Raw genomic sequence first — 27,607 nt, 5'->3', positions numbered from 1 at the left:
TAACCGTGTCTAAATTAGCTACATTTGTTCATTAAAAAAAAGTGCATATACGTTTGGTTGCAACTTCAGTTCGTTGGATTTTTTGTTACAACCGATGTTTTTTTGCTACAACCGTGTTAATTTTTGCTATAACCGGTATCATTTTTTGCTGCAACCGTTCACTAAAAAAGTTGCATACACGTTCATCAGAGTTGCAACCCGAGTTCATCGGATTGTTTTGCTACAAACCTTATTTTATTTTGCTACCATGCATCATCAGCTTCTTTTTTTGTTATGACCGCGTTGATATTTTTTGATACAACTATGTTTTTGTTGCAACCGTGGACGAAAATTGCTGCATCATGGACAAAATTTATTGTGTCGAGAAATTTTGTTGCACGAAGATCTAACGATGCGGCCCGCGTGCAGCTGACGGATCGGACGGCCTGTGCGTGGCTGGCCGAAAGTTTTGACCAGCGCGCCGACGCAGATGACTGCCCTTATACAAAGTCCCAGCTCGCGTCCTTACATAATATTCTTCCAATTTATATATGTTTTTAAGATTCTTTCTATCAAAGGATTGAAACAAAGAAAAAAGGAAGACCTAGAACAAATAAGGAAAGGAAAAAGGTGGAGGCCGGCCCGTGGAGAACTACATGGCCAGAAATGATGATGAGTCCCAACGAGTAACAAAGCTTCTACTGAAAAATATTGAAAAAAAATTGCATGTATAAAATTAAGAAAAGAAGAGGTTACAAAAAAAACTATCATTGCCAAATGTTTCCACTGTTCTATAGTGTAACTTGACCGAAAAAGGCTACCACGTCGGCCCCATTAAAATTGGTCTTCTAGATGCCTTTCAGATTCTTATGTGATCTAATAGACCAGTGAATGGGACATGGGATGAGGAGTTCAGAAGGAGCATATTTAACCCGGTGGCACCGAAATAAAACATGCATTTTTTTAGTCCAAAGTGCTTACCATATGCACTTGCACTAGTAGAAAATAGAGTTTTGGTCCTGGCCTGATAAAAGCATTAGTTCCGGTTGACTTACGAACCGGGACTAATGCGTGCATCAATTCCAGTTCGAGTGCCAGGACGCTGGTCGGGCCTCGGCGGGCATTAGTCTCGGGTTTTGTTAGGACCTTTAGTCCTGGTTCGTGCAAAAAACCGGGGATGAACAATAGGCTGATTTGGAGTGAGATGTTCATCATCAAAGACGGATTCATCATGTGCATCAACATTTTCCTTATTAGAAGTATCAGCTGAATCGATAGCATGCTCCACCTGAACAGTAGGCTGCTGAACAGTAGGCTGTTGTTCACTCTCAATTGGAACATTAGTAGATGCAACATCATGTAACATAACAAATTCATTAGAGATAACGTTCCTGCTAATAACATCTTTTGTGTTTCAGGATTCCACAATTTAAAACCTTTAACACCATATTTATAACCTTTAGCACCAGATTTATAACCAAGAAAGATGTACTTAACAGCCCTAGGCTCCAACTTTCCATTATCAACATGAGCATAAGCAGTGCAACTAAAAACTCTCAAGTGTGAATAATCAGCAGGTGAACCAGACCATACCTTAATTGGAGTTTTCTTATTAAGAGGAATAGATGGTGAACGGTTGATGAGATAACAAGCAGTGGAAGCGGCCTCAGCCCAAAAACGTCTATGCAAACCTGTTCATACGCTCAGCAACACTGTTTTGTTGAGGAGTATAAGGAACGTTGTGGTGTCTGACAATGCCTTCAGACTTGCCATAATTCCAAAATTGCTTAGAACAGAATTCCATACCATTATCAGTGCGAAGTATTTTTACCTTCCTTTCAGTTTGTCTCTCAATCATAATCTTCCACTCCTTAAAAGCTGAGAAAGCTTGCCATTTATGCTTCAAGAAATAAAGCCAAACCTTTCTCGAATAATCATCAATAATAGTCAACATGTAACTAGCACCACCTAGTGACTTTTTGCGAGATGGTCCCCATAAATCAGAATGGACATAATCAAGAATACCTTCAGTTGTATGAGTCGAAGTGTTGAACTTCACCCTCTTGTGCTTGCCGAAGATACAATGCTCACAAAATTTCAATTTACCAGTTTGATATCCTTTAAGAAGACCTCTCTTATTTAACTCTGCCAAACCAAGTTCACTCATATGTCCAAGACGCATATGCCAAAGGTTAGAAGCATCACAATCAAAATTCTTTAAAATAACCGGAGTAGCGTTACCTGAAACGGTAGAACCTCGAAGGTAATAAAGACCATTGGTCGAACTTAAGTCACCTTTCATCACAATGAGAGAACCTTTGGTGACCTTCAAAACGCTATCTCCACCTGAATACTTGTACTCCTTTGCATCAAGGGCACTCACAGAGATAATATTTCTCTTCATCTTCGGAATATACCGAACATCTGTCAAAGTTCTGATTGTGCCATCAAACATCTTGATTCGAATGGAACCAATGCATTCAATCTTGCATGGTGAATTATCAAAACCCAAAACGGAACCAACGGCAGTAGTAGAATCAAAAGTAGTAAAACAATCTCTATGCAGGCACATATGAAAAATACACGCACTGTCAAGTACCCACTCATCATTGGTCTCAGCACATCCAGCAATAACAACAAGAGCATCATCGAAACTATCATCACGAGCAACATTAGCAGAATTTTCACCTTGTTTGTTACCTTTCGATTTATACGTACCATTTCTCTTTTCCTTGTTATGCAACTTGAAACATTCAGAGATGTCATGCCCATCTCTCTTGCAATACCTGCAAGACTGCTTCTTGTCTTTGGATTGCGGCCTTGGGACCGCAGATATATGCTGCGGCGCGCAACGGAAAGATCCCGTCGAACTCGGCTTCTCTAATCGATCCGGCTTCGGATCGACACGACGCGTCGGCGGCGGCACACGCGACGCCGAACCCTAGCTCTCTTCTCAATCGAATCTCGTATATGTAGAACCTCAGCTCTGTATACCACTTGTTAGATAAAACGAGATCAACGAGACATGAGAGACACGGATTTTTAGGTGGAAACCCTTGCGGGAGAAAACCACGGACGCACAAAGGCGCAATCACTATGAGGGTGGAGTATTACAAGCACGAGACGACATGCCATCTTTAGGTGCGACTACGTGGAGTATATATGAGGGGCAATACATGAGAGTCCTTGGAGGACAAGTAAACGAGTTGTACTCGTATGCGTTGGTATCAACGCAAAGGCCCACACCGTTTGTACTACGTCTAGTCCAATACGTTAGAATTTGGATCACAATTTAACACCGTCGTTCCTAAATATAAGTCTTTATAGAGGTTCCACTAGAGGACTACATACGGATGTATATATATATATATACTTTAGAGTGTAGCTTCACTCATTTTGTTCCGTATGTAGTTCCCTTTTAAAATCTTTAAACAGACTTGTATTTACGAACGGAGGGAGTACTACACAAATATGTACTTCTATGCAATATAACTCTTGTATCATTAATGAGATGTGTGAACTCTTGTATCATTAGTTTGATGTGTGAAACCTCTGTTTCTTCTCAGTTTTATATAGAGTATTTTTTATCAAAGAGTTATGTTGTTAGATCTTGCAAACAGCTGTAAAGTTTCTTTTTATATGAAATTCAGGGATCACCAGTATTAACTTTGTAATGTTGGGGTTCAAATTACTGCACAACATTCAGTGCGTTGCCTCGGCACTACAAGGTACATTAAACGCTAGTGGATCTAATTGTACAGTAACAAAGGATAGCCTATTAGCCCAACCATGAAGGGAGTATTGCACCTGGATTCTTTGATCCTCTAGCCGGAGAATGCATGCCTTATCCACTGTACTTGATTGCACTCAAAAGGCAGAACAGATGAGCATTCAGATGCTGCCACCAAAGAGAATTGATCAGCTTTTGCTTTAACAAAAGAAAAATAAGCAGTTTAATTTATAATACTAGAGCAGTTACCTGGGTCATAAGGTGAACTTAATTCATTCCATTCTTCCAAGAGATGACAGACGAGTGCTCCACCAGCCACTTCAATCGCTACAATTGTCAAATTTGCCCGTTTCTTTCAGTTTGCTGGTTCTGTTTTGTGTTGTGTTGTGTTGTGTTCAGTTTACATCAGACGGCAATGACTGGCCTGCTGGCTAGTTAGCCTTTCAATTTTTAATGCCCCATTCGCGCCCTGCTGGTCTAGCCAAAGGAGGCACGGCAGCTGTGTCGTGCCTCACAGCACGTCAGAGGAGCTGAATCCAGGTTTATCCAGAATAGTGCTTTAGACCTACCTCTGTGTGACGAATAAATAATATTACCTCCGTCTTAAATTATTTATCTTAGATTTATCTAGGTACGGATGTATCTAACACTACAGCATGTCTAGATACATTTCTATCTAAACAATTCTAAGACAAGTAATTCGGGACGGAGGGATACCTGTCAAGAGGCAAGTTTGATGTATCTGTTTCAGTCTGGCAAACTTCTCTCTCCATTTTTATAAGAGACAAGAGACAAGATTGCATTGTCTCAAACTTGTCTCTCCTTTTCTATAAGCACACTCAAGGAATTGCCAGCTGAGACCAAAAGCCTTGCTAAAAAAATAATGAGGTAACATTAAAAAACTGCTAGGATTAGCCAAGACAACAGTCACAAACAGAATAAAGCAAAGCTTACACAACTTTCTGGAAAAGAAAAGCTTGTCTGTAAGTTAAAGAAATCTCTTTATGGATTGAAGCAATCCCCTCGACAATGGTATAAGAGATTTGACACCTTTATGCTACCTCAAGGTTTCAATCGGTCTAATTATGATAGCTGTGTTTATTTGCAAACTGTCAATGGTTCAGCTATTTATTTGCTCCTTTATGTTGATGATATGTTAATTGATGCAAACAGCATGTTAGAGATTGATGAACTAAAAAAGCAATTGAGTAATTGAGATGAAGGATTTGGACGCAGCAAAGAAAATATTTGGCATGAAAATATCCAGAGATAGACCGTCTGGAAAACTATATCTCAGTCAGAAGGGATATATTAATAAAGTTCTTCGTCGTTTTAATATGCATAATGCCAAGCCAGTAAATACTCCGTTAGCTGCACACTTTAAATTATCATCAGCCTTATGTCCTGAGTCACATGCAGATATTGAGTACATGTCTAGAGTTCCATATTCGAGTGCAGTTGGTTCACTTATGTATGTCATGGTTTGTTCACGTCCGGATTTATCTTATGCACCGAGTGTTGTTAGTAGATACATGGCTAATCCTGAAAAAGAGCAATGGAAAGCAGTTCAGTGGATTTTCAGATACCTGCAAGGTACTTCTAATGCTTATTTACAGTTTGAGAATACTGGAGATGGACTTGTTGGTTTTGTTGATTCTGATTTTGCTGGTGATTTGGATAAGAGAAGATCGCTCACAGATTATGTTTTCACCATTGGTGGTTGTGCTGTGAGTTGGAGAGCAACTTTGCAGTCTATTCTGGCTTGCTCCACTACTGATGCTGAGTATATGGTTATTTCTGAGGCATGCAAAGAAGCTATCTGGTTGAGAGGTTTGTACACTGAGCTTTGCGGAGACTCATCTTGCCCTACCATATTTTCCGACAGTCAAAGTGCTATACATCTTACAAAGAATCCAATGTATCATGAGAGAACAAAGCACATTGATGTCAGATTGATGGGAACGTCGCATGGGAAACAAAAAATTTCCTACGCACACGAAGACCTATCATGGTGATGTCCATCTACGAGAGGGGATGAGTGATCTACGTACCCTTGTAGACCGTACAGCAGAAGCGTTAGTGAACGCGGTTGATGTAGTGGAACGTCCTCACGTCCCTCGATCCGCCCCGCGAACAATCCCGCGATCAGTCCCACGATCTAGTGCCGAACGGACGGCACCTCCGCGTTCAGCACACGTACAGCTCGACGATGATCTCGGCCTTCTTGATCCAGCAAGAGAGATGGAGAGGTAGAAGAGTTCTCCGGCAGCGTGACGGCGCTCCGGAGGTTGGTGATGATCTCGTCTCAGCAGGGCTCCGCCCGAGATCCGCAGAAACGCGATCTAGAGGAAAAACCGTGGAGGTATGTGGTCGGGCTGCCGTGGAAAAGTCGTCTCAAATCAGCCCTAAAACCTCCGTATATATAGGTGGGAGAGGGGGGACCTTGCCTTGGGGCTCAAGGAGCCCCAAGGGGGTCGGCCGAGCCAAAGGGGGGAAGGACTCCCCCCCCAAACCGAGTCCTACTTGGTTTGGTGGGTGGAGTCCTTCTTTCCTTTCCCACCTCCTCCTTTTTTTTCTCTTTGATTTTTCTTCCAATGCGCATAGGGCCCTTTTGGGCTGTCCCACCAGCCCACTAAGGGCTGGTGCGCCACCCTCAAGGCCTATGGGCTTCCCCGGGGTGGGTTGCCCCCCCCCCCCCGGTGAACTCCCGGAACCCATTCGTCATTCCCGGTAACTCCGAAAACCTTCCGGTAATCAAATGAGGTCATCCTATATATCAATCTTCGTTTCCGGACCATTCCGGAAACCCTCGTGACGTCCGTGATCTCATCCGGGACTCCGAACAACATTCGGTAACCAACCATATAACTCAAATACGCATAAAACAACGTCGAACCTTAAGTGTGCAGACCCTGCGGGTTCGAGAACTATGTAGACATGACCCGAGAGACTCCTCAGTCAATATCCAATAGCGGGACCTGGATGCCCATATTGGATCCTACATATTCTACGAAGATCTTATCGTTTGAACCTCAGTGTCAAGGATTCATATAACCCCGTATGTCATTCCCTTTGTCGTTCGGTATGTTACTTACCCGAGATTCGATCGTCAGTATCCGCATACCTATTTCAATCTCGTTTACCGGCAAGTCTCTTTACTCGTTCCGTAATACAAGATCCCGCAACTTACACTAAGTCACATTGCTTGCAAGGCTTGTGTGTGATGTTGTATTACCGAGTGGGCCCCGAGATACCTCTCCGTCACACGGAGTGACAAATCCCAGTCTTGATCCATACTAACTCAACGAACACCTTCGGAGATACCTGTAGAGCATCTTTATAGTCACCCAGTTACGTTGCGACATTTGATACACACAAAGTATTCCTCCGGTGTTAGTGAGTCATATGATCTCATGGTCATAGGAACAAATACTTGACACGCAGAAAACAGTAGCAACAAAATGACACGATCAACATGCTACGTCTATTATTTTGGGTCTAGTTCATCACGTGATTCTCCTAATGACGTGATCCAGTTATCAAGCAACAACACCTTGTTCATAATCAGAAGACACTGACTATCTTTGATCAACTGGCTAACCAACTAGAGGCTTGCTAGGGACAGTGTTTTGTCTATGTATTCACACATGTAAATGAGTCTTCATTCAATACAATTATAGCATGGATAATAAACGATTATCTTCATACAGGAATTATAATAATAACTATATTTATTATTGCCTCTAGGGCATAATTCCAACAAGATTTCACTATGTTCGAGATGTTGTTGCTAAAGGTGATTTGAAGGTATGCAAGATAAGTACTCATGATAATCCAGCTGATATGATGACAAAGCCAGTTCCTACCAATAAGTTTGAGCTTTGCTCAGTCTTAGTTGGTATTTCTCACTAGTCCTATGGACTTTGATGCACAAGGTGTTTATGCTGATTTGGATGGAGTTATTCACTTTCTTCGACTACTGGAGGGAATTTGGCTCAAGGTGGAGATTGTTAAATTGTGATCCAAATTCTACCGTATTGGACTAGACGTAGTACAAACGGTGTGGGCCTTTGCGTTGGTACCGACGCGTACGAGTACAACTCATATATACTCCATGTAGTCACACCTAAAGACGGTATGTCGTCTCGTGCTTGTAATACTCCACCCTCATAGTGATTGCGCCTTCGTACGTCCGTGGTTTTCTCCTGTAAGGGTTTCCACGTAAAAATCCGTATCTCTCGTGTCTCGTTGATCTCGTTTTAGCTAACAAGTTCAAGACTATGAGCATGCAAAAGACAAATATCGTAAGAGCGACTCCAAACGGGTCGACCCAAACGGACGGCGATTTTGTCCGCTTTTGTCCGTTTGGGTCAGCCGCCCGTCCGGCGTCCGTTCTGTTTTAGATTTGAGTCGGCACTGCGTCCAACGTGCTGACATATATGTGCCGACGTGACCGTATGGCCGTCCTATTTAAACAAATAGCTCATTTTTGCATTGCTTTTGCATTCAAACATATAGTCAAATAACATAGTTTCAATCGAATAAAATAGCATAGTTTTACAAGCCGAATAAAAGTAAAAATATCTCACATAGTTTTGCAAGCCGAATAAAGAAGATACATATGTTGGTTGTCAACATGAGTCCACATATGCTCAACCAAATCATTTTGCAGTTGCACGTGAGTTTTTCAATCACGCATGTCATGATGAAATTGGATGAACTGTTCAAACGTTGCCGCTCCTCCATGCTCAGGCACAACATTCTCACCCTGAAACTGAAAACCCTTGATCGTACAGATGTTTCGAGCGCTCGTCTTCTACGATCATATTGTGCATGATCACACAAGCAGTCATCACCTCCCATAGTTTCTGCATGCTCCAAGTATTAGGAGGATATTGAACGATGCCCCATCGAGATTGCAAAACACCAAAGCACGCTCGACATCCTTCCTAGCACTCTCTTGCTCTTGGACAAATCTTTTCCTCTTCTCTCCGACAGGGTTGGGGATTGTCTTGACAATAGTGGTCCACTGAGGATAGATACCGTCACCCATGTAGTATCATTTGTCGTAGTTGTGGCCGTTGATGGTAAAGTTCACCGGTGGGCTGTTGCCTTCGGCAAGCGTAGCAAACACTGGGGAACGCTGAAGCACGTTGATAACATTGTGTGATCCGGCTATGCCAAAGAAAGAGTGCCAGATCCAGAGATCTTGAGACGCCACGGCCTCTAGTATGACAGTGCAAGCCTTGACATGGCCCTTATACTGCCCTTGCCAAGCAGAAGGGCAGTTCTTCCACTCCTAGTGCATGCAGTCTATGCTGTCAAGCATCCCTGGAAAGCCCCTGCTGGCATTCATCGCCAACAAACGGGTTGTATCTTCACGAGTCGGCTCTCTCAAGTACTCACGGCCAAACACAGCAATAACAGCCTTGCAGAACTTATACATGGACTCTGGGCATGTAGACTCGCTCATACGGACGTACTCGTCAATGAGATCATCTGGCCCTCCATATGCAAGCATTCGGATGGCGGCAGTGCATTTCTGATAAGAGGGGAAACCAATCTTTCCAATGGCATCCTCTTTGCACTCGAAATAGTCATCGTAGCCGACCACCCCCTCTCTAATACGGTTGAAAAGATACCTACTTATACGGAAACGGCAGCGGAATTTGTGATGTTTGAACAATGAATTTGTTGTATCAAAGTAGTCCTTCCGAAGAAGGAGATGCTCGCTCTCTCCGTTGCGATTTAACGTCGGAAGGTGGCCCGGAATGGAGCCACGGAACAACGGCCGTTGGCTGTTGAGGTGGTGATGGACCAACACGGCAGCCAATATCTCCTCCTCGTCATCGGACGACGAATCGTCGGAGTCGCAAAGGAAATTGTGAAAAAAGAATTCGTCGGCGGTGTCCATTTTGTACCTTGACAAACTGTCAAACAACTTGCGGGCGTCGACGAAGGAGACAGCCGGCGAAAGGATTCGCGGCGTGGACGGACCAGCTAGTTGCCCTGTCGGCGTCCGACGAACGGGCCGGTGAGGATCTGGCCGAGGCGGCGAGGCGGCTCCTTGGTCGCGGTCGCGGCTATGTCGGGGGGGAGCGGGGGTGGGAAGCAGTCGGTTCCCCGTTGGCAAGACGTCGGTGGCAGGCGACGTGGGAGGAGGCGGTGTTGCTGAGCGGATGTTGCGGCGCCGGCAGCTGCCGGAGTCACCGAAAAAAATGGGCGGTGGCGTCGGCGACGAAGGGGGCGAGGGTTGCTATTGGATGGGAGGAGGCCAATGTGCCACCGATCAGCGGGCCCGAGGGGGAGGAGAAGGCGAGCGCGCGTGCGTCCGTCTCATGTCCGCGTCGACGCAAATCCGGCTCAAAAATGAATCGAGAATGGGTCGCCCGCAGACGAAAAGCAGACGCGCGTCCGTTTGAGTCGACGCGTTGGACCGACTTTTGTATCCGCGCCGACCCAAACGAACGCGAGCGGACGAAATGAATTACCATGTTGGAGTTGCTCTAATTCTAAACTGCACTCGAGACTTGACTTGACATGTTTTTCCTGCCGGCCAAGTTTCTGGCTTCTTCGTTGATTTCTCTTCTCCGCCTCTACCAATCGTTGAACAACGAACCTTGACTGTTCTTGTTAAGACTGAGTGAACCATGATATCGACCTGGAAGGAAAATATGGAACAGAAAGAACAAAATGATTGCGTGTATCTCTCTAAATTTTGTTTGAAGCTAAGACAGTTACTTTGTGGAATATTAATTATGTATGGTCATGGTGGTATTTTGGACTGATTCAAGGTCATGTATGTCAATATCAAAATGGTCGTAAACAAAAGCTAAGGCAAGGCCTAGCTGCCAAATTTGGGCGGAAATACGGGAGATTTACCGTATAAAAAATTCAAATGAATTTTGAAATTCAAACCCTACTAGAACAAGGCAGATGTAATTACAGTAGGCAACACATGTATTTACGAAAAAGGCTTTCGCCCTGTTTTGTATATAAAGTAACCATCACCAGCAACCTGATATAGACGCATGCCACCGTAACACACGCACACATTCAAGACAGGACACATAGGCGTTAAGCGCAGTAACACCATCCCTAGCACTACAAGAGCAACCGGGTACCTCAACAGAAACACATCATCGCGAAGAGATGAATCCGCATATGACGAACCGTAAGCTTCAAGGCGGTGCCTTCGGGAAGGTTGAGATATGGGAGCGCCGCCACCGTCCAATCTGAAGATCAGAATTTCCACTCGAGCAACACAACGGGCAATAAGAGCCGTGACGGCGCCTTCAAGAAGGGAACGAGCTTCGCACTCGTCGGTCCTTCCGAAGATAGAATAGATTTTCATCTCGGCACATACTCACCGCCACCGAAAGCCACACCCTGGCTACCACAACCCTCACACAGCCATGGCCACCGGGCAACACCGAGCAACACGGCCATGGCCATCTGCCCAAGAGCACCGCGCTACCACCACCAAGATCGCCGCCCCGGCATCCAAAACCTAGACACCACCACACCCGAGATCCGTCGCTGCCCTAACTAAAGAGGTGAGTGGAAAGGCCCCTCCTTTCGCACCCCTGGGCCGCCCCAGCACCGAGACCCAAAGGCCGTCCAGAAATGGCCTCCATCGATCCGTCCTGCTGCATCGGTCGTGGGGCGAGCTTGGTCCTGCAACATCGGGCGCGAGACGAGCTCAGGCCTGCTACTCCGAACGCGAGACGAGAGATGGACCGCAACTGGGAGAGGAACCAACCCTTCGACGCACGTAGCAAGCACATGACGAGAGAGTGGAGCGGAGGTCAACACGGTCCGCCCGTAGACGAGCCGACGCTGGAGTAGAAGTCGTCCGTCATCGTGGGCAGAACCGCCAAACCACCGTGCAGCCGCCTCGCCACCGGGAGGCAGCCGCATGTGCCGGCCTCCACCCGCCATCGTCCACGGCCGAAGCAACAGCCACGCCAGGCCGCTACCCAACCCACGCCGCCCAGCCCGATCCTGTCGCCAGATCTGAACAAGCACGCCGCCACAATTCCCGCATATGTGCAGCCACCTCCTCACGCACCCAAGGAGGCATGAGGAGACCTCCAAGAGCAGCAGGAGGGACCACCGACGGCCACCGGTCCATTCGCCGCCTGGATCCGTGCGATCCAGATCGGTCCGTCGCGGCCTCGACGGGCACCACCACCTCACAGCCCACCGCATTGGGCCACGCATCCGCAACACCGCTGCCAGACGCCCGCCACCGTGTCGGCACGCCCTGCACTCGAGCGCCACCGCCATCGACCAGGCTTTGCCCGCTGGCACGCACCGACGGCGCGAGAGGAGGGGGAGGAGCGGGAGGCTAGCCCCGGCGGCGCTACGGTTAGCCCCCCCCCCCAATCTTTTTTTAACGCAAGCGAACATATGTACATAGATTAAGAGCATCTCCAACAGACGCGCGATTTTAGCGCCGTGCCGGAAAAATTGACATTTTTGCGCGCACGCAGCCATTCCGGGCGCTCAAGCGGATGCTAAAAAACACGCGTGCGCTATAGTTGGTTCAGCCAGGGAGCAAAACGGAATCGCGCACCACTTATTTCGTGCGCCCGCTCCCGCACTGGACAACGATGACTCGTTGTGACTTCCACCAACCGCTGGCGCCGCCACCCGTACCTCCCCATTTACTCCGGCAACGAGACGGCGCTCCCCGACCTATCCCTGTGCGCCGCCGCTGCTTCCTCCACCTCCTCTTGTCGTCATCGCCCCTCGAGTGCGCCATTCCTCCGACGAAAAAAGCTCGCGGGTTCCCAAGTATGCTTGGCTCAATAGATTGCATGCATTGGAGTTTAAAAAATTATTCTAAGGCATGGCATGGACAATTCCACGGTCAGAAAAAGGGTTTTACTATAATCCTTGAAGAAGTGGCCGATCAAGAGACTTGGATTTGGCATGTTTTATTTAAAATGCATCAATCTTTGAATGACATCAACGTTCTTAATCGGTCACCACTCATGAATAAGATTGCAAATGATGAACTGCCACCTGTGCAGTTTGTTACAAATGGACATACATACAACTATGGCTACTATCTTGCGAGTGGCATCTAACCAAAGTGGCAAACATTTGTGAAGCTGTTAAAAAAATCGAAAGGTAAGAAAAATCTTGATTTCCACAATGCCTAGACGGCGGCTAGGAAAGATGTGGAGAGATCTTTTGGGATTTTGCAATCCCAATTTGCTATTGTGAGAGGACCCGTTAAATTTTGGGATCAAAAGATACTTTGGTATATCATGAACGCTTGTGTGATCATGCATAACATGATCATCGAGAATGAGCGTGGGCAAGATTTAGACTACTCCCAGTATAAGCTCTTGGGACGTCCAGTGCGAGTGCGACGGAGGGCTAAGATGGTGGCCCGATTTGTTGCCTGCTATCATGCCATTCGACATGCCGAAACGCATGATGATCTTCAAAAGGATCTAATCGAGAAGTGGTGGGCATGGAATGCCAGTTATTTGCATGTTTGATATTGTATGTTTGATGTTGTATTGGTGAACTATTTGTTGTATTGAAAGCTAAACTATTTATTTGAGTTGTAACAAAATTGAACTATTTATTGTTGATTTATTTTTATTTGTTTGATCTTCTTGGTTTTGTTTGAGTGTCAAATATTGTTTGTGCTGGACACGTGCGCTTTTTTTACAAAGCCTGCTAGAGCGGCTCGCGTGGCAATATTTTACAGCGTCTGTTGAAGCCAGCGCTCTGTCGTGCGTAAAAAGTTGCTATTTTAATGTTGTAAATGTCTTTTAGCACATCGAGCGTTACGCGTTCGTTGAAGATGCTCTAAATACAACATATATTTCCTCGCAAAGGAAATGCAACATACAGGGCCGGCTCCATAGTGATGTCAGATGTGCAGCCCGTACAGTTTCCAATATTCTGAAGGGCCCCGAATTTTGTACATAGGCCTAGTACTAAAAACGAAAATCTGAGAGTTAGTGGGCCGATGCTGGAGTGGGCCAGAATCGAGGCAACGAGGCCATCGAGCTATGAGCGCTAAAACGGGACCGAGAACAGGATGGATCTAATTTTTTTTTAAAAAAAAAAACAGGATCCGTCTCCTCAACTGCTGGTCCTAATTGATCGCGACAAGATGTCTCAAAAGAAAAAGAAAAACTTGATATCTAGAGGATTGGGATCGTGGCTAGTGGCTACAGGATAACAATAATAGGAAAGCATTGGCGGCTGGGATCGTGGTGGTGCCTCGTGGCTATAGGAAAGTGGGCTGGAAAAGTCTCATCGATCTTCGTCTCGTCTCACCCTCGTTCCTTGTTCCCTAATCATTTGATATTTAGATCTATGTGATTAAGGATGACAGGGCGACGGGCTGCTGTTCTAGTTGCCTTCATCGTCTCCTCTTTTAAATTTTAGATTTGTTCACCTCGTCTCTTCAGATTAATCGGTGGCTAACTCTAATCTCTCGGTACTCAGTGAGTCCTTTTTTTTATTAAATCTACTAGTTTTCTCATTTCATAATTGCTCGTTGAATTTGGATAATATATTTACACACATCTGAATATATTCTAGATCTTTCAATTTTTGTAAGATAGGGCCTCAGGGTCCCGAATTTTGCCGGCCCGAACCTGGCAACATACATATATTAGGTACTAAACAACGTCCCTCTTACGGCAGTCTTTATTGCAGTCTACGTACTACTCCAGGAGTTTGGTGTAATCTGCAACCTATAAATCGCCAACCACGCTGCAAGCATGCAACTGCAGAACCACAGTGCGCCGTATGCAAAATACAAATCCCTTTTCTCTGAACTTTTCTGCAAAATACAAGCCCACAAAGCTATGAGTAGCACAAAGGTTATTGTGTCTTTCCTCCTGCTTCTGCTCATAAGCCTTTACCTCTTAGACTTCAGTACTGCCAGTGGCAGCTACCCTGAGCAATTCATCTACACCGGCTTCACCGGCGCCAACCTCACCCTAGACGGCTCAGCCAAAGTCATATCCAGCGGCCTTCTCGCCCTGAGCAGAGATAAATTAAGGAAGAACGGGCACGCATTCCACCCAGCTCCTATGCGCTTCCGCCATTCTCCGAATGGCACGGTGCAATCCTTCTCTGTCTCCTTCGTGTTCAGCATCCTCTCATCGTTCGGTGACATGAGGGGCCATGGCTTCGCTTTTTTCATCGCCCCGACCATGGACTTATCCGGCGCTTTCCCAATCCAGTTCTTGGGCCTTTTCAATGGCACCAACAACGGTAGCCTGAGCAACCACCTCTTTGCGGTCGAGCTCGACACCATACAGAACACCGAGGTTGGGGACATTGACAACAACCATGTTGGCATCGATGTCAACAGCCTCAACTCGGTGAAATCTTTCACTGCTGGCTTCCACAATGATAGTAAGAGTGATTTGTTCACAAGTTTGCCCCTAATTGGAGGTGGACCAATGCAAATTTGGGTGGATTACGATGCAAAATCCACACAAATTAATGTAACCTTAGCTCCTCTTGGCATGTCAAAACCTGTGAGGCCACTGCTCTCAACAACCTATGACCTCTCAGCCGTTCTAACACAACAAGCATATCTCGGCTTCTCATGCGTACCAGGGTCCAGCACAGGGCATCACTATGTGCTTGGTTGGAGCTTTGCCATGAATAGCGTGGCTCCAATCATAGACCCAACCAAACTACCCGAGCTACCCCAACTACCTCAACTTGGTCCAAGATCTCAGTCAAAACTCCTAGAGACTATTCTACCAATAGCTTCTGTCGTTTTAATCTTAGCTATTGGCATTGTGGGTTTTCTAAAGGTGAGGAAAACATACATGCATAAGGAGGTGCGTGAAGCTTGGGAGGTTGAATATGGTCCACACCGGTTTGCTTACAAGGATTTGTTTGGTGCCACCAAAGGATTTAAGGACAAACATTTGATAGGCGCAGGTGGGTTTGGTCGGGTATACAAGGGGGTCATTCCAACATCTAAACTAGAAGTCGCTATAAAGAGGGTAGCATATGACTCGGAGCAGGCCATAAAGGAATTCGTTGCTGAAGTTGTAAGCTTAGGCCATCTTCAACACCGTAATCTTGTGAGATTGCTTGGATATTGTCGGCGAAAGGGTGAACTTCTTTTGGTGTATGACTACATGGAAAATGGAAGCCTTGACAATCAATTGTATGGTCAAAGCAGTAAACCCGGTTTAGATTGGGGGCAGCGGTTTCGGATTATAAAAGACATTGCATCAGGCTTGCTCTACCTTCACGATGAATGGGATAAAGTCGTCATTCATCGGGATGTTAAAGCAAGCAATGTGCTACTTGATGAAGAGTTGAATGGACGGCTTGGAGATTTTGGCCTCGCAAGACTCTATGACCATGGCAATAACCCACAAACCACAAATGTTGTTGGCACGGTAGGATACATAGCTCCAGAGGTACTACACACAGGCAAGGCGACCACCCTTACAGATGTATTTGGCTTCGGCGTCTTTGTTCTCGAGGTTGTTTGTGGACAAAAGCCTATAAAACAAGATTCAGAAGGCAACCAGCTCGTCTTGGTCGACTGGGTGCTTCAGAACTGGCACAAGAAAACAGTCCTGGATACTGTTGATATCAAGCTCCAAGGAAACTATGATAACAAGGAGGCGTGTCTTGCACTAACGCTGGGATTGTTATGCTCGCACCCATTTCCTGACTCAAGGCCAAACATGAGACAAGTTATGCAATATCTCGATGGTGATATGCCACTTCCAGAGCTACATCCCTCATACTTCAACTTTCACATGTTGGCCTTGATGGAGAATGAAGGATTCAATTCATACATAGTGCCCCCGCATGCATAAGATGGAGAATAGGGGTGCATGGTTTGGTTGCCTCTAATGTACTTACTTATGACATTCAATGTATAGTCTTGTTTAAATATGGAATGCCCTCAGAATATACACTTTTTGTTTAAGTTATGTTGTAAGAAAATTCTATCGGGGCAATATATATAGATGGTCGTGTATTAAAGTTTCATTGAGAATGCAATGGTTGTGATGTGTCATGTTACTGGTCTGTGAGTGAAAGTAAATTCATTATCTCTATTTCTATTGTTTTGGGCAATATTACAAAGTGAATAGAACCCATACGTTGAGCAGGTATTGTACCTCAGATCCGTCTATAATAAAAGTTGATGAATTTGAAAAAAGCTCAACCATTCAGAAAAGGTTCATGAATTTAAGAAAATGTTCATGGATTTTAAAAAGTTCTAAATTTAAGCAAATGGAAAAGAAAAGACAAAGAGAAAAAGAAAAAATGCATAAAACGAAGAAAACCAGACAGAGAAGACGTAAAACAAGAAGAAAAAAGAAAGTAACTAGGTACAACACGCTTTCTTTCCCAGCTGCTTAGTGGCCTAGAAATACACCAGGAGGATGAGAGTTCAAACCCCACAACACGGCATTTGAGGGGAAAATGTCAAAGATGTAGCTTTCTTATCTTCCCTATCGATGTATCTTTCATATCCTCCTTATCATTTAGGCGCCGGTCCAAACACGCAAAGAAAAACATCACTTTGACGAGAAGCCCAAACACCTAGAGAAATTTCCGGGCCAGGTTATCATCATATTATGTTCTCTATTCCAGTGTGGACATAAGGAAATTGTATTCTGACGATTGACTTGTACATATATGCAGCAAGTCTACCCGCCTTGTTTCAATAAATTGAGGACTGTACTTGAGTGCCAAGCGCTTAGTAATACTTTTGTCCTAGACTAGAAATTTCGGGGCCAGGTTATCATCATATTATGTTCTCTATTCCGGTACTACATGCTCTATAATATTACACAACGTAAGGAGGACTATGTGGCCTCGGTACTACAATCGGTACCTCTTAACATGCAGTTCAGGCGAGCTCTAGTGGGAGCACGCTGGAATGCATGGCTGCATCTGGTAAGGAGACTTATGCAGGTACAGTTAACGGACCAGACAGATAGTGTTTGTTGGATATTGGCTGCTAATGGGGTATTCTTAGTAAAGTCCATGTATGTGGATCTCATAAACACCGGACCTTTATCCAGATCATTGCATATTTGGAATATCAAAGTGTCGCTCAGGATTAAAAAGAATTATGTAGTTTATACACAAAAATGTGGTATTAACCAAAGATAACTTAAAAAAACAAAGATGGAGAGACAGGTCGAATTGTTGCTATTGTGAGCAGAATGAAACAATAAGACACCTCTTTCTTGATTGCTCACTTGCAAAACTACTATGGCGCATCATTCAAATCGCTTTTAACATTACCCCACCTACATGTATTAACTCCCTATTTACAACTTGGCTCAATGGAGTGGAGGTTGAAATAGCGAAACTTATCAGGATTGGGATTTGCGCGTTATTTTGGACTATATGAAACACCAGGAATGACATGATTTTTAATGGCAAGAACTTCAACAATTTTTTGCAGGTTATCTTCCGAGCGACGTCTTGGATCCGTACGTGGTCATTACTCAGTCATGCGGCCTCCAGGGAGCTTATGGATATTGGGTGCAACCGATGGAAGATGGTCGCACGGGTTATCTTCAACCGATTTGGATGGCATGCTACTAATAGGATAGGTGTATAGGCATCATAGTCTGCTTTTAGCTATGCCGGATGTGGCTTTTTTTGCATATCATATTTGTTTTCATTTTTACTTCAAGCTGCAGAGCTTGGTGGACCTGAAACACTATTTTGAACTATTTTAAATAATATGGTTGCATGCATCGATTGATGCAGAGGCCGGGGGCTCGTTTCCTCCTTCTCTAAAAAAGATGTTCTCTATTCCGGTGTAGACGTAAGAAAATTGTATTCTGACGACTGACTTGTATATATATGCAGCAAGTCTACCCTTGTTTCAATAAATTGGGGACTGTATGTACTTGAGTGCCAAAGATGTGGCTCTCAAATCTTCCCTATCATTTAGACGCCGGTCCAAACAGGCAAAGAAAAACATCACGTTGCAATTCAAACCCCACAACACATATTTGAGGGGGAAATGCCAAAGATGTGGCTTTCGTATCCTCCCTATCATTTAGGCGCCGGTCCAAACACGCAAAGTAAAACATCACGTCGACAAGAAGTCGTGACAAATGGGAAACACGCTCAGTAATACTTTTCTGCCTGACAACCATCGATGGTGAAGCGCGCTCAGTAATACTCCCTCCGTCCGGAAATATTTGTCCTAAAAATGAATATAATGAATGTGTCTATAACTAAAATAAGTCTAGATATTTAGGACAAGTATTTCTGAACGGAGGGAGTACTTTTCTTCAGGACTAGAAATGTTGCCACAATATTACGTTCTCTATTCCAGTGTGGAGTGGACATAAGGAAATTGTATTCTGACGACTGACTTGTACATATATGCAGCGAGTCTACCCTTATTTCAGTAAACTGGGGACTGTGTACTTGAGTGATACCACAATTCACCTCTACAGTTACACTCATCTTTTTAGACTGCATACATAGTCTAAGAAGGCACTTCAGTTCCACACACCTTCATTGAGTTAGTTGTAAGTTATGGAGCATCTAGCCTTCTGCTTAACCTTCCTCCTCTCGGTAACCATATTCCTTGCATCCTCTGCCACCGCTAGTGAAGATGACCAGTTCATCTATTCCGGCTTCTTTGGCAGCAACCTTACCCTCAATGGTGCAGCCATGGTTACAAAAGATGGGGTCCTTGAGCTCACCAATGGGAAGCCTGACTATATGGGCTATGCATTCTACCCATCTTCATGGAAGCTCCGCGGACTGCCTGATCGGGAGGTGCAGTCCTTCTCGGTATCCTTTGTCTTTGGCATAGCCTCTGTCGACTTTAATGGTTGTCCCAACAGCATGAACTTTTCTATCCATCAAGGTCTCACAAATAAGAGCATGCTTGCAATCGTGCTTGAAGCTTGCCACCAAGATAACAACTTCCAGGAAAACAACGACAACGATGTCAGCATCTCCATCGGAGGTAAAAGCTCGGCAAAATCTCCTGCTGGTTTCTATGATGGCAAGAGTGGCATTTTCAACAACTTGCCCCTCCTTAGTCACAACATGATGCAAATGTCGGTGGAGTATGATTTGGCGGCCACACAGATCAACGTGACCTTGTCCCCCCTCGAGATGGTTAAACCGTTGAGGCCATTGCTATCCCTTTCCCTCAACCTCTCAACAGTGCTGGAGGATCCATCATATATTGGTTTCTCGGCTTCAACTCGTATAATCAGCTTGAGATATAGTGTGCTTGGCTGGAGCTTTGGTATGAACCGTCCTGCTCCAACCATAGACATTGCCAAGTTGCCACAGTTACCTCGGGTCGTTGACCCAAAACGTCAATCCAAACTGTTGAAGATCATACTGCCGATAGCCATGGCCACACTTGTCCTACTTGTGGGCACAACGGTCATTCTATTTGTGCGGGGGAGAATGAGGTACGCTGAACTATATGAAGATTGGGAGCATGAGTTTGGGCCACACCGCTTCTCCTACAAGGATCTTTTCCAGGCTACAGAAGGATTTCATAATAAGAATCTGCTTGGCCGTGGAGGATTCGGGAAGGTGTATAAAAGTGTGCTTCCAGTCTCTAAGCTGCAGGTTGCTGTGAAGAGGGTGTCCCATGAGTCAAAGCAAGGAATCAAGGAGTTCATCGCCGAGGTTGTCAGTATAGGCCGCCTCCGACACCGCAACCTTGTCCAGTTACTTGGTTATTGCAGGAGGAAAGGTGAACTCTTATTGGTGTATGAATATATGCCAAACGGTAGTCTTGAAAAGTATTTGTATGTTGAAGCAGACAAGACCACACTCGACTGGGCTCAGAGGCTTCAGATCATCAAAGGTGTTGCATCTGCCATATTCTACCTCCATGAGAAATGGGAGAAAGTTGTCATCCACCGAGACATCAAAGCAAGCAATGTTCTTCTTGACAATGAGATGAATGGACATCTAGGTGACTTTGGCCTTGCAAGATTGTATGACCGTGGCACCAACCTACAAACAACACGTGTGGCTGGTACCTTGGGATATATAGCCCCAGAGCTAGCACGCACCGGTAAAGCATCCCCTCTAACAGATGTGTACGCATTTGGCATTTTCATTCTTGAGGTAACCTGTGGGAAAAGGCCGATCAACAACTGTTCACAGGATGGTCCAAAGATGCTAGTCGACTGGGTTGTCGAGCATTGGCAGGGAGGATCACTGACAGACACACTGGACAGGAGGATACAAGGAGAGTATGATGCTGATGAGGTAAATCTCGTGTTACGGCTAGGACTCTTGTGTGCACATCCATTTTGCAGCACGAGGCCTAGTATGCGGCAGGTTATGCAATACCTTGACGGTGACATGCCGCTCCCCGAGCTTCCACCCATAAACTTAAGTTATAGCATGTTAGCCCTAACGCAGAACGAAGGTTTCGATCAATACACGTCATTGCCTTGCACAGTTAGCAGCAATGGCATGACGTTTAGCCTCTTCAGTGGAAGATGATCCACTTAGATGAGTGGGACTCATAGAGGTAGAACCAAACCAAGCTTGGGCCGTATCTTGTTCTTGTTTCGGGAGTAGTCTCCAAGCTGTGTAACGTGTTTCTCTGTTTTCTTTAAAATCAATGTGTTTGTACCAAATTGCTTTCTTCTGAGTGAACAAGTAGAGCTCCTCCCGGTTTCTCGAAAAAAGGGCCAAGCCAGACAAGCATTTTATATTTAATAGGGCTTGGTAACCTGATTTACTGAAGTCCGCTGCACTTTTTAGTTTATACTCCCGCCGTTCCTAAATATAAGTCTTTTTAGAGGTTCCACTAGAGGACTACATATGAATGTATATATACATACTTTAGAGTGTAGGTTCACTCATTTTGTTCCGTATGTAGTTCCCTTTTGGAATCTCTAAAAAGACTTGTATTTAGGAACGGAGGGAGTACTACACAAATATGTACTTCTATGCAATATAACTCTTGTATCATTAATAAGATGTGTGAACTCTTGTATCATTAGTTTGATGTGTGAAACCTCTGTTTCTTCTCAGTTTTATATAGAGTACTTTTTATCAAAGAGTTCTGTTGTTAGATCTTGCAGACAGCTGTAAAGTTTCTTTTTATATGAAATTCAGGGATCACCAGATATTAACTTTGTAATGTTGGGGTTCAGATTACTGCACAACATTCAGTGCGTTGCCTCGGCACTACAAGGTACATTAAACGCTAGTGGAGCTAATTGTACAGTAACAAAGGATAGCCTATTAGCCCAACCATTAAGGGAGTATTACACCTGGATTCTTTGATCCTCTAGCCGGGGAATGCATGCCTTATCCACTGTACTTGATTGCACTCAAAAGGCAGAACAGATGAGCATTCAGATGCTGCCACCAAAGAGAATTGATCAGCTTTTGCTTTAACAAAAGAAAAATAAGCAGTTTAATTTATAATACTAGAGCAGTTACCTGGGTCATAAGGTGAACTTAATTCATTCCATTCTTCCAAGAGATGACAGACGAGTGCTCCACCAGCCACTTCAATCGCTACAATTGTCAAATTTGCCCGTTTCTTTCAGTTTGCTGGTTCTGTTTTGTGTTGTGTTGTGTTGTGTTCAGTTTACATCAGACGGCAATGACTGGCCTGCTGGCTAGTTAGCCTTTCAATTTTTAATGCCCCATTCGCGCCCTGCTAGTCTAGCCAAAGGAGGCACGGCAGCTGTGTCGTGCCTCACAGCACGTCAGAGGAGCTGAATCCAGGTTTATCCAGAATAGTGCTTTAGACCTACCTCTGTGTGACGAATAAATAATATTACCTCCGTCTTAAATTATTTGTCTTAGATTTATCTAGGTACGGATGTATCTAACACTACAGCATGTCTAGATACATTTCTATCTAAACAATTCTAAGACAAGTAATTCGGGACGGAGGGATACCTGTCAAGAGGCAAGTTTGATGTATCTGTTTCAGTCTGGCAAACTTCTCTCTCCATTTTTATAAGAGACAAGAGACAAGATTGCATTGTCTCAAACTTGTCTCTCCTTTTCTATAAGCAGACTCAAGGAATTGCCAGCTGAGACCAAAAGCCTTGCTAAAAAAACAATGAGGTAACATTAAAAAAATGCTAGGATTGGCCAAGACAACAGTCACAAACAGAATAAAGCAAAGCTTACACAACGTTCTATATACAGAAAAAAATGCAGGTGTTTCTTGGAGCCACTGACTCCAATCATTGCAGAAATAGTAAAGAGAAAGTGGAAAGCGAGATTTCAGGAGGGAAAACCCGAAAACAGAACTGAAAAATGCTCAAACAAACTGAGACAGGGGATAGCAGATTTTACTGCTCCACACGGCGACCAGTCTTCAGATTAGCACCTCACATAAAGTTCTTAAATTTTAATGTAATCAATACATATGACAAACAATATTTTTCGCAACATGAAGAGAAACTAAAAATCTAACCACAGGGAGAGCCCTGCTGCTAAATCAAACAAAGCTAGTGACACCTGAAGCGGAAGCAAGGACCAAGGAAGAAACCGTAAACTGAGAATAGGAAACAACATATGAAGTAAAGAACATCTGCACACAACCGCGTCTGACTTTCTTTAAGGATGAACATTATACTCCCATTTTCTTCTGAGCTTGTTCACCTTCACCACTGTTATGATATAAATCATATCAAAGAACCTATCAATCGTCAGAAAATACGCAACCCTCCAAACCCTTATGAAGAACAGTACATTCCAGACGATCAAAAGCCCAAAAGCGAATCCCACTTCCACGGTGATGTATGTCATCGCAGGCATTGCAGTATCCGCACCACGATGCTGCTCATTTCTTGTTTCCACAAATGGAGCCTCTTCGGTGCAGGAGTCATTCCAAAGATGGTAGAGTGCAGAATTGCCCACAAAATCCTCATTCGCAAATGTGGAAAATTGCCCCCCTGTTGGTATATCTCCAGCCAAGTTGTTGTAAGAAACATCAAACTTGGGCAGAAATGTCAACTTTGTTAGAGATGCTGGTATGCTCCCACTGAGATCATTGTGGGACAAATTTAGCGCTTCCAGGCTCGACATGTTTGACAGCTCGTCGGGAATGCCCCCTGAGAAGTTGTTCCAGCTCAAGTCCAGTACATGAAGATTCACAAGATGGCCAAGGACTGGCAGGACTGGCCCTACAAGCAAGTTATTGGAGAGGATCAGTGATGGCGGGAAGCTGCTGACATGATTGACTGCAAACCTTTGTCAGCTGAATTCTTCTTGAATAATGGGAAGCCCTCTATTGATGCATGCTCATTTGAGTAATTACTTGAAAGTAAACTCTTTAGCTGTGTAAAGCTCTCAGGAAGCTCCCCACTAAACGAGTTGTTTGACAGGTCGACATAGAAGAGATTATTCAGATTGCCCAACCAGAGCGGGATCGTTCCGTTCAACTTGTTCCATGAAAGGTCCAGCACTCTGAGGCTCTCCAAGTTCTGCAGCCAAGGTGGAATCCTGCCAGAGAGCGCACAGTGTGCCAAGACAAGCACCTGCAGGCTCTTGAACCCACTAATGCCATCCATCGGCAGGGTCTCAACACCACGTAAATTCTTAGTGAGCACCAAGCTAGTCAGTTTGGGCAGGTGCTGCAAGACTCGTAATGCCAATGACAAGTTGGTGAAGCCATTGTGAACAAGCGAGAGGTGCGGCAGGGATCGTAAATTCTTAAAACTCTCTGGTATCTCCCCCTCAAGCTTGTTCCTTCCAAAGTTCAGCGTCTTCAACTCGGTACACCACATGAGACTGGGAGGTATAGCACCACTCAGCATGTTGCTCCCTGCATCCAGAACGTTTAGCCTTGGCAGTAAGTTGAAGTCTAGGGCAATATCACCTGAAAGCGAGTTGTTCCTTAGGTTGATAATCCTCAGCATTGGGCAGCTAGACAGGGAAGCAGGCAATGTGCCACTGAATGAGTTTGAGGCCAAGTTTAGGATGTTAGGTTGATCTCTCACCGCGTGGGCCCTGTTAGGAATAAGCAACTTGTATTCCCATGAGGCCATAGGCCGATATATATACATGTACAGGTTATGGACTATATGCAGGAAAACCCCTTATATATTGGGATAAATACAAAAGGGTACATGAGTTGTATTATAACTCTAACACCCCCCCTCAAACTCATGGTGGATGAACAACACTGAGTTTGGAGAGATAAAAACCATGTTGTGCTCTAGTCTGAGCCTTCGTCAGGAAATCCGCCAACTGTAACTCGGAGGGCACATACTGAAGAGCAACAACCTGATCCTGCACAGCAGCGCGCACATAGAAAGCATCAACACCAATATGCTTGGTGAGCTCATGCTTCACAGGATCGCGCGCAATGCTAATAGCTCCTGTACTATCAGATAAGAGCAGAGTCGGTGTAGTGACAGAAACACCAAAATCCTGAAGTAACCACCGTAACCAAGTCACCTCTGCCGTCAAAAGAGCCATCGCTCGCAACTCAGCCTCTGCACTCGAACGGGAAACTGCAATCTGTTTCTTCGTCTTCCAGGCAATGAGAGAACCACCAAGAAAAACACAGTAAGCAGAAAGTGAACGACGATCGGAAGGATCACTAGCCCACGTAGCATCCGAATAGGCCTGAAGCTGTAAAGAACTGGAGCGAGGAAAGAATAAACGGTGAGAGATTGTGCCCCGAAGATATCGGAGAACACGGAGGAGATGACTATAGTGAACCGATGTGGGAGTACAGACAAACTGACTCAGAATATGAACCGGATAAGAAATATCCGGACGAGTGACAGCTAGATAAACAAGACTGCCAACAAGATGACGATAGCGCGTCGGGTCAGGCAGGGGATCACCATCAGTAGCAGAGAGGTGAACATTGAGCTCCATAGGAGTCTCAATAATGCGCTCATCAGTAAGAGCAGCACGAGCAAGAAGATCCTGGATATACTTTTCCTGGGATATAAAAAAGCCATCAGAGGTAGAAGAGACTTCAATCCCAAGAAAGTAGCGAAGAGGTCCAAGATCAGACATAAGGAACTGCTCACTAAGACGAGCCTTGACAAAGGCAATATACTCAGGGTCATCCCCAGTGATGACCATGTCATCAACATAAAGAAGAAAAAGAGTCCGACCACGAGGAGAAAGGTGAATAAACAATGCTGGATCATGAACACTGGGTGAAAAACCAGCGGCAGTCACCACAGAGGCAAAACGCTCAAACCAGGCTCGGGGGGCTTGCTTAAGGCCATAGAGAGAGCGACGAAGACGGCATACCATGCCATCAGGAACAGAATACCCAGGTGGAGGCTGCATGTACACCTCCTCACGCAGCTCACCATTAAGAAAAGCATTCTTAACATCAAGATGAGAGATAGACCAGTGGCGTGTAGAGGCCACGGCAAGAAGTGTACGAACAGTGGTCATATGAGCCACAGGAGCAAAAGTCTCGTCATAATCACGACCATGCTCCTGCTGAAAACCACGAGCCACAAGACGAGCTTTGTGACGCTCAAGAGAACCATCGGAGCGAGTCTTTACCTTGTAGACCCACTTACAAGTGATGGGACGGACTCCAGGAGGAAGGGAAACAAGATCCCACGTACATGTGCGTTCAAGAGCAGCAATCTCCTCAGCCATCGCAAACTGCCATTCAGGATGAACAACAGCCTGATGATAAGTAGTCGGCTCAAGAACAGCAGCTCCAGCAGTGGAAAATCCTAAGCGATCAACAGGCGGACGAGGACGAGAACGCAAGCCATAAGTAGGCTGAGACGAGGATGACGGCACATCCAGAGAGGCATCCACAGAACGTGAACGACGAGTGTAACACTGAGGAAAAGATGGAACAATGGAAGGAGGAATCGCTAAAGTAGAATTGGAGAGTGGCGACGAAGAAGTCACCGGAGATGAAGGTGTAGAATCCGGTGACATGCTAGACGAGGAGACCGTGGAAGATGGTGGCGACAAATCGACTGGAGGTGGAGAAGCAGAGGGAGCGGAATGAGTAGGCAAAGGCTCGACGAGTGTGATGGGTGTGTCAGGAAAAGTGAGAAAAGAGATATCCTCCACTGAAAAAGTCGAGGAAGATGGGCGTGGGTAGAAAGGACGAGACTCATCAAAAGTCACATCCCGAGAGATACGTATCCGACGACCGATAGGATCCCAACAACGATAGCCCTTATGCTCATCACTATAGCCTAAGAAGACACACTCAACAGACTGAGCGGTCAGTTTGGTGCGTTCGCGGGGGGCAAGAAGAACATAGCAAACACAACCAAACAAGCGAAGCGTCGAATAATCGGGAGACTGATCAAAAAGACGCTCGAAGGGAACACCACCCTGTAGAGCAGCGGAAGGCTGGAAATTGATGAGATAGGTGGAGGTGGAGACGGCCTCAGCCCAAAAATGAGGCGGGAGAGAGGCAGCAATCATCAATGCACGAGCCGTCTCAAGAAGATGACGATGCTTGCGCTCAGCCACGCCATTCTGAGCATGAGCACCAGGACAAGAGAATTGAGAGAGAGTCCCTTGCTCAGCAAGAACACCACGCAACATCTTAGAGATATACTCGCCAGCGGAGTCAGCACGAAACACACGAATGGGAGAAGAGAACTGAGTATGAACCATGGCAGCAAAACGCTTATAAATGGACAACACCTCACTACGAGAAGTCATGAAATAAAGCCATGTGTAACGAGAGAAGTCATCGATGAAAATAATATAGTATTTATGACCCCCTTTCGAAGCGAAGGGAGCCGGACCCCATACATCAGAATGGACTAAATCAAAAGGACGCTTAGACACTGACTCACTATGTGGATATGGTAACTGAATCTGCTTGCCAAGACGACAACCCTGACACTCTAAGGAGGCATCTCCTGAGACAGACCCCAGAAGACCTCGACGAACTAACGACGACAAACGAGAACC

The 27,607-nt window shown here is 45.2% G+C and overlaps 1 protein-coding gene and 2 long non-coding RNA genes across 4 annotated transcripts; 1 reads left to right on the top strand and 2 right to left on the bottom strand.

Moving 5' to 3' along the window:
* Positions 1-3,804: 3,804 nt before the first annotated feature.
* On the bottom strand, positions 3,805-4,539 carry LOC123428394. Its single transcript, XR_006622540.1, has 3 exons — positions 4,427-4,539; positions 3,959-4,280; positions 3,805-3,877 (listed from the first exon to the last, which is right to left on the bottom strand). It is a non-coding gene; the product is annotated as an uncharacterized LOC123428394 (long non-coding RNA).
* A 9,917-nt stretch (positions 4,540-14,456) lies between these two features.
* Positions 14,457-21,439, top strand: LOC123428912. The gene is made up of 5 exons (XM_045113014.1): positions 14,457-16,542; positions 17,384-17,441; positions 17,591-17,656; positions 18,156-18,263; positions 19,263-21,439. Exons 1-5 carry the CDS (start codon positions 14,467-14,469, stop codon positions 21,200-21,202), a joined length of 4,248 nt encoding a protein of 1,415 aa, XP_044968949.1. The 5' UTR covers positions 14,457-14,466; the 3' UTR covers positions 21,203-21,439.
* A 337-nt stretch (positions 21,440-21,776) lies between these two features.
* Positions 21,777-24,290, bottom strand: LOC123428393. Of its 2 annotated transcripts, XR_006622539.1 has the most exons (3): positions 22,622-24,290; positions 22,154-22,475; positions 21,777-22,072 (listed from the first exon to the last, which is right to left on the bottom strand). It is a non-coding gene; the product is annotated as an uncharacterized LOC123428393 (long non-coding RNA). The 2 variants fall into 2 exon arrangements; XR_006622538.1 differs by lacking the exon at positions 22,622-24,290 and having other exon boundaries at positions 22,154-22,615.
* Between the last annotated feature and the right edge of the window lie 3,317 nt (positions 24,291-27,607).

Source organism: Hordeum vulgare, chromosome 2H (assembly GCF_904849725.1).
Source record: "Hordeum vulgare subsp. vulgare chromosome 2H, MorexV3_pseudomolecules_assembly, whole genome shotgun sequence".
In the NCBI taxonomy this organism is placed as follows: domain Eukaryota; kingdom Viridiplantae; phylum Streptophyta; class Magnoliopsida; order Poales; family Poaceae; genus Hordeum; species Hordeum vulgare.
This window is presented reverse-complemented; position numbering and strand designations above follow the sequence as displayed.

Coding starts and splice junctions, on each gene's coding strand:
- LOC123428912 (XM_045113014.1), top strand. CDS start 14,467: ATGCAACTGCAGAACCACAGTGCGCCGTATGCAAAATACAAATCCCTT. Junction 16,543..17,383: donor CATACATAGTGCCCCCGCAT/GCATAAGATGGA, acceptor ACATATATGCAG/CAAGTCTACCCGCCTTGTTT. Junction 18,264..19,262: donor GATGGAAGATGGTCGCACGG/GTTATCTTCAAC, acceptor TGGAGCATCTAG/CCTTCTGCTTAACCTTCCTC.